Source organism: Sinocyclocheilus anshuiensis, unplaced genomic scaffold, assembly GCF_001515605.1.
Source record: "Sinocyclocheilus anshuiensis isolate Anshui unplaced genomic scaffold, SAMN03320099.WGS_v1.1 scaffold51, whole genome shotgun sequence".
In the NCBI taxonomy this organism is placed as follows: domain Eukaryota; kingdom Metazoa; phylum Chordata; class Actinopteri; order Cypriniformes; family Cyprinidae; genus Sinocyclocheilus; species Sinocyclocheilus anshuiensis.
The window spans coordinates 2,159,301-2,166,829 of record NW_015548296.1 but is presented as its reverse complement, the minus strand read 5'-3'; the positions used below and the strand labels follow the sequence as shown (position 1 = coordinate 2,166,829).

The 7,529-nt window shown below is 38.1% G+C and overlaps 1 protein-coding gene across 1 annotated transcript in view; it reads right to left on the bottom strand.

Annotated features, from left to right (window-relative positions):
* Window positions 1-1,715: 1,715 nt before the first annotated feature.
* The window catches only part of LOC107656028 (synaptoporin-like), a 30,993-nt gene continuing 25,179 nt past the window's right edge, over window positions 1,716-7,529 (bottom strand). Inside the window, exons 5-7 of the mRNA XM_016443681.1 lie at window positions 4,826-5,024; window positions 4,349-4,540; window positions 1,716-1,976 (exon numbers count right to left, since the gene is read on the bottom strand). Of these exons, the coding sequence (XP_016299167.1) occupies window positions 1,716-1,976; window positions 4,349-4,540; window positions 4,826-5,024 (652 nt within the window). The remainder of the gene's footprint in view (window positions 1,977-4,348; window positions 4,541-4,825; window positions 5,025-7,529) is intronic.

Sequence of the window (7,529 nt, the reverse complement as noted above, 5' to 3'; positions counted from 1 at the left end):
GAAAGCAGCAGAGCTTTTATTATGCCACAGTCGACCGCTTCCGCTCCTTCTGGTCGTGCGTATGTGGGGGAAAAAAAAGCAGTGCTGTTTTGTCATACTAGATACATTTGAAAGTTATAATGCTACTCTGTGCGGTCGTCACCTGTCTAATAAAACGCATAACATATTAAAGCGTCTTTGGTGTTTCCATATTTTCTACGAAACAAAACTGGAAATCGAGGGTGTATGACGTCATTGGCAGGCGACACAATGACACGGTCCGTGTCACTAGTTAAAATTGCTTATTTCTCTGGATTTAAACATTCTTCGAATCATTTGGGATAATGTAAGTACACAAGTCAGAAAAATATATAACACTGTTCTAGTGGTTTTTGGATATTTTAATTAAAAAAATCGTACATATTGTGCCTTTAAGCTGTTGTAACTTTACACCGTCACTTCTGGTCAGAATACCAGTCCATAATCCATAAAAACACTTTCTCCAGTGAAAAGTCCATCACATATTATCCTCTCACATCAAAATCCACCAACAAATTTGTTTCATTTTGTTTTCACTTGTAAACAGTGCTTAATCTGTGCATATTTCTCTCCTGATTCAGACTAGATTACTTTTTCGCTAGAGACAGAAGTATGGTGGATAGACATTCACAAGACGGTAACTGATGGACTGGAGTCGTGTGGATTACATTTGGGTTAGAATGATGTTTTTATCAGATGTTTGAACTCTCATTGTGACGGCACCCATTCACTGCTAAATAATGCTACATTTCCCTAAATCTGTTCCAGTAACAAAACAAACTCATCTACATCTTGGATGACCTGAGGTTGAGTACATTTTTGGGTAAACTGTTTCTTTAAAAGTCAACATGAAATCTTTCTTAATGCACATTCATGCTCTGACTGTGGATGATTCATCTGTGAATGTTATTTCAAAAAAATTTAAATAGCTTGAAAAAAGTTTCTCCTTGTAATCTTTAATGAAAACATTAATTTGTTCTGCCTCTGAAATGACTTTCCTGTAGCGATGGATAGTGGCTGGTGTTAACCAGTGACTGAATAGCTATTGTTTTAGCAACTTCATATTCGTTATGACTCCAAATATGTCACATTATGGAAGTAAAATAGGTTGCAAACATCAATTCATGTTGACTTTATGGCCGCCTACACACTTGAAAAAGCTCTGATGGAGCATTTGACAAATAGGAATCATTTTAAAGTTGTAGAAAGAGTCGGTTCAGTTTCAAATGGAGCAGAAATAGGCCTACTATTTAGATTACAAATGGACTGTCTCTAAAAACTTTTGGTCGTAGTTACATAATATCACGTTTGCAAACTCTTCATTTTTCCTCGTCCTTCAGATGCGTCATCTCCATTAAAAACAATGGATTTGCAGAGCTCCCTGCAAGAACTATTGCACTTGAGTTTCACATTTGGATGCAATGACCTTTGTTCAGTAAACAGGGATATTTCAGTAACATTTATGGACAGGTAAAATCAAAAACCATACAATACATCTGAGGATCCCTGTCATTTATTTTAAAAATGTATTAGTATTCTCAACAAACAAGCCTTTATTTATTTATATAATCAGAAATAAAGGATGCATTTTAATCTATCTGTTAAACTAATCTTTTCCTTCTTCTCTTGTGCTCAGTGTTGAACTTTGCCCTTAGAAATGGGTCCCGTGTTAGGGGATTACAGAGAGGCAGAGGCCGTTACTGATTGGTGTAGGAGGTGGGCCCACCATAATTTCCCACCTGGCTGTACTCTGATTGGGCGAAGTCCCCCGTTCCAGTAAAAGCTCCTCCTGACTGATCAAACCTTCCCTGGTTGTAGACCTGCTGGTTGAAGGCTGTGGTTTGTTTTTCTGAGGACGAGGCAGGGTACCTTGCTGCACCTCCCTTGTGCCATCCTGTCTCTTTAAACACAAACCAGATGTTTCCAGCCCACAGCACAAAGTTCAAATAACCAAATACCTGTGGAAAAAATGCCTTGATGAATACAAGAGATAAACATAGTTTTATTCTAAAGCCCTTTGAATAAAACCGAAGAACTTCAGCAGTTCTACAAAATATTAAATATTTAAATGTTATTAAAGTGTATTAATTTATTAAATGTTTAAAAAATTTGATTTTAAATATTGCATATTATAATACATTTGAAAATATTTGTATAAATACATTTATTGAATATTTAAAGTATTTTAATATATTTATCACATGAGCCTTCAGAAATCATTCTAATGTGCTGCTGTGAAAGTATTTCTTAAAATTATGTTAAAATCAGTCATGACATATATAAAATATTTAAACACATACAGTATAATTTGATAAATATTTTTAATGGATAGTTCATCCAAAAATGAAAATTACCCAATGTTTTACTCACCCTCAAGCCATCCTAGGTGTATATGACTTTCTTATTTCAGATTAATACAATCGGAGTTACTGTATATTAAAAATGTCCTGACTCTTCCAAGCGTCATAATGGCAGTGAATAGGGGTTGAGATATTAAAGCCCAAAAAATGCATACATCCATCATAAAAAGTGCTCCACACAGCTCCAGAGGGTTAATAAAGGCCTTCTGAAGTCATTCAATGCGTTTATGTAAGAAAAATATCTATATTTAAAACTTTATATACCATAATCTCTAGCTTCCGCTAACTGTCGTATGCGCATTCACTAGAGAGTGGCGTTCCAGCAGATGACATAGAATGTAGTATTCACTTCAGAAGGGCTTTATTAACACCCCGGAGCCGTGTGGAACACTTTTTATGATGAATGGATGAACTTTTTTGGGCTTTAAAATCTTGACCCCCATTTACTGCCATTATAAAGCTAGGAAGAGCCAGGACATTTTTTAATATAACGCAGATTGTATTCGTCATAAAGAAGAAAGTCATAAACACCTAGGAGGATGACTTGAGGGTGAGTAAATCATGGGGTAATTTTCCTTTTGTGGGTGAACTATCCCTTTAAGGGTTGTAAATGAAAGATTAGACACCCAAATACGCAACATAAACTAAATTGCCAAAAGTATTGGGACACCCCCTTCTAATGAACAGGTTTGACTACTTTAGTCATTTCCAAGAGAACAAATCATAATGTTTAACCATATAATGATATTCTAGGGAATTGTGTGCTTCTAATTTTATAGAAACAGTTTGGGCAGGACCTTTTTCTATTCTAACATGACAATGCATCTGTGTATAAGGCAAGGTTCAAAAAGAAATGACTGATTCAGTCAGTTTGGAAGAACTTGACTGGTCTGCAGAAAGCCAAGTCCTAATCCCATCTGAACACCTCTGGTGTGACTTTAAATGCAGACCTTGAGCCAAAAACTCATCACCAAACACCAATGACTTGTACATATGGGTATTTAGACACTTCCAAAACTGTTGCAACAGAGATGGAATTACAATTTTTAAATACATGAATTATGTTTCCATCTTTATTGCCACAGTGTGAAAAAACTGAAAAGTGCCTTTTCAGTTCTAAAGAAGTTCCCAATACTTTTGTCCATATAGTGTATGTACAGGTCAGTGGTGTTTGGTGATGGGTTTTTGGCTCAAGGTCTGCATTTAAACCCTTTTCTAATCTAACATGACAATATCGCTGTGTATAAGGCAAGGTTCAAATAGAAATGGTTGATTCAGTCAGTGTGGAAGAACTTGACTGGTCTGCATAAAGCCAAGTCCTAATCCCAGCTAAACACCTCTGGTGTGACTGTAAATGCAGTCCTTGAGCCAAAAACTTAGACCAAACACCAATGACTTGTGCATATGGGTACAGTCATTTTAGACACTTCCAAAACTGAAGCAACAGAGATGGAAATACAATTTTTAAATGCATGAATTATGCTTCCATTTTTGTTGCTACAGTTTTGGAAGTGCCCTTTTCTGTTCTAAAGAAAGGGGTGTCCCAATACTTTTGTCCATGTAGTGTATGTACAAGTCATTGGTGTTTGGTGGTGAGTTTTTGGCTCAAGGTCTGAATTTAAAGTCACACCAGAGGTGTTCAGCAGGGATTAGAACTTGGCTTATGCAGACCAGTCAAGTTCTTCCACACTGACTGAATCAATAATTTCTCCATGAACCTTGTCTTATACACAGAGGCATTGTCATGTTAGAATAAAAAAGGGTCCTGTCCAAACTGTTGCTATAAAATTAGAAGTACACAATTCCTTAGAATATCATTATATGCTTTAACATAAGCATTTAACATATTTAAGATTTTTACTCATGGAAATGACTAAAGTAACCTGTTCATTGGAAAGGGGTGTCCCAATACTTTTGGCAATATAGTGTATGTGGCTAGAGTGGCGTAACCTGAGTAACTCATGCCGTACCACAGATGTGTTCAGGCCAGACCATCTGGGTCCGTACAGTGAGCTGCACTTGTTGGTCTGCACCTTACATGCAGACATGAGCAGAACCACCTCATCTGGATCAGTCGCCGCCTTTACATCTGAAAGACCTTTTGCCCAGGCAGATGAACTCACTAGCCACATAAATGAGAACACCACCGTCACTATGAAGTCCTGGGGAGCATCAAGAAAGCATGTTACATGTATTTCGATTCAGACTCTGTTGCTAATTTCAAGAACTACTTTATCATTAAAAGAATTACACACTAAAAGCTCTACACTCAATTACTATGATTTGCATGCAAGAATGAATTACAGTATGCTAAGTATGACTACATTTAATGTGGGTGTTTTACAGTATAAACAGCAGCTCATGTCTTGTTTATTAATCTTCTCTAATAGCAAGGCTTCGACAGAGATTCAAGCATTTAGCATGTCTAAAATAACACCAGGGCTCACAATGAGAGGGCCACGGTTGTTTTCGCGGTACTTGTTCTGGAAAAAGATGTAGACCACAGTGGCCAACAAGGAGTACAGGAAGGAAAAGACAGCAATGGTGACGAAGAACTCGGCGGAGGAGGAAAAGTCTCCGATCAGGTAAAGCCGCTCTTGTCTCCTTCCCTCACACATCGGCACGTCAAATTCCACCCGGTTCAACCTGTTTCATGTAAGGCACAATAACATTGTACTTTTTAAATACAATTTGTGGTTAGATTAGGTATACTTCAGTGTCAGCATTTACTAACTAACACTGGATAGTAAGATATATAGTCTCTGTCATAAGGTTACTTTAGTTCTTTTCTATTTCTGCCTTGTCCTCCTTTGATAAATAAAGTTGAAGCCCAGCTCTACTGAATACAGTGAGACCTGAGGGCTACTTCAAAGCATCACATTGCTGTGGGCATCTTGTGTGTGTGCTTGACCTTTTAGGGCAAAACAACAACAAGAACAACAACTTGGACACATTATTTGAGACTACAAAATAATTCCAGTCTGTCAAAAACATTTTCAGTTATGGTGGTGATTCATTACAGAACTCTATTGTCTTTTGTTCTTTAAATTGACAGCGTATGACTTCAACTCTGTTACCACAATGGATAACAATGAAGACAGGATCTGGTGTGTGATTCTAGTGTATGTGTCGACTCATTTATTGAGTACAAATGAGTGAGTGTGTTTCTGTCTCAGAAAGAATTTCTCATCTCTGAAATTGCTAAACAAAATGTATATTTAAGACAGAACTATGAGGTACTTGAAATGGAAGATATGGCTTAGCCTTCTAAATCTTCTATTCAACCATTAATTTATTCACACAGACAAAGGCCATTGGAAATATGGAAAATGTATTAATTTGTCAATTGGTAATCTGATAATCAACTGTTATATACATATATGTATTTGGGTTATGAAAGCACTGAATGCACTTAGATTCACCGATTTACTAGATGAACTAATTTAATTTGATATCTCCATTGTATACTGATCGGCTACTCACAAATCAGGCAACCAACTGGACTTTATTTACACACGACACTGCTCCACTGATCATGTACTGGTTACTCCACTGCACACCTCGGGTCACTTCCTCCTCACTCTTAACCTTAACATGGTTCCTGAATCCTGACACAACACATACAAGTCCACATGTCATCTTTCAACGTAACCTACGCTCACTCTCACCCTCCCAACTATCTGCTATGATTACATCTTCGCTTCCTCCCCCTAAACAGTTATCATCTCTTGATGCTAACAGTGCTACCGATATTGCTCCACTCTTACATCTTGTTTAGACACTGTCTGCCCCTTGTCTTCCAGGCCAGCTCGTACCACCCTTTCTGCCCCTTGGATGTATGATGTTCTCCGCGAACATCGTTCTCAGCTCAGGGCTGCTGAAAGGGTATGGGACAAATCAAAAAATCCTACTGACCTTAATGCGTATAAGTCACTCCTCTCTTCCTTCTCTGTTAATGTCTCCAATGCTAAAAGGACATACTATCATAACAAAATTAACAATTCGTCTAACTCTCTCTTGCTCTTTAAAACATTTTCGTATAACCCCACTACTTAAGAGACCCACCCTTAACCCATCTCTTTTAGAGAACTACAGACTGGTTTCCCTTCTTCGTTTCATTGCAAAAACACTTGAACGAGCTGTGTTCAAACAAATCTCTGCCTTTCTCACACAGAACAACCTCCTCGACAGCAACCAGTCTGGTTTCAGAAGTGGACATTCAACCAAGACTGCCTTGCTATCAGTCACTCCTCTCTTCCTTCTCTGCTAATGTCTCCACTGCTAAAAGGACATACTATCATAACAAAATTAACAATTCGTCTAACTCTCTCTTGCTCTTTAAAACATTTTCGTATAACCCCACTACTTAAGAGACCCACCCTTAACCCATCTCTTTTAGAGAACTACAGAGCCGAAAAGAATGCACATCACACCTCTGTTTATCAGTTTGCACTGGCTACCAATAACTGCTCGCATAAAATTCAAGGCATTAATGTTTGCCTACAAAACCACCACTAGCTCTGCACCCCTTTACCTAAATTCATTACTTCAGATTTATGTGCCCACTAGAAGCTTGCGTTCTGCAAGTGAACGTCGCTTTATGGTGCCATCCCAATGAGGCACAAAATCACTTTCACAGACTTTTAAATTAAATGTTGCCTCCACAGTGCTACCGATATTGCTCCACTCTTACATCTTGTTTAGACACTGTCTGCCCCTTGTCTTCCAGGCCAGCTCGTACCACCCTTTCTGCCCCTTGGATGTATGATGTTCTCCGCGAACATCGTTCTCAGCTCAGGGCTGCTGAAAGGGTATGGGACAAATCAAAAAATCCTACTGACCTTAATGCGTATAAGTCACTCCTCTCTTCCTTCTCTGTTAATGTCTCCAATGCTAAAAGGACATACTATCATAACAAAATTAACAATTCGTCTAACTCTCTCTTGCTCTTTAAAACATTTTCGTATAACCCCACTACTTAAGAGACCCACCCTTAACCCATCTCTTTTAGAGAACTACAGACTGGTTTCCCTTCTTCGTTTCATTGCAAAAACACTTGAACGAGCTGTGTTCAAACAAGTCTCTGCCTTTCTCACACAGAACAACCTCCTGGACAGCAACCAGTCTGGTTTCAGAAGTGAACATTCATCC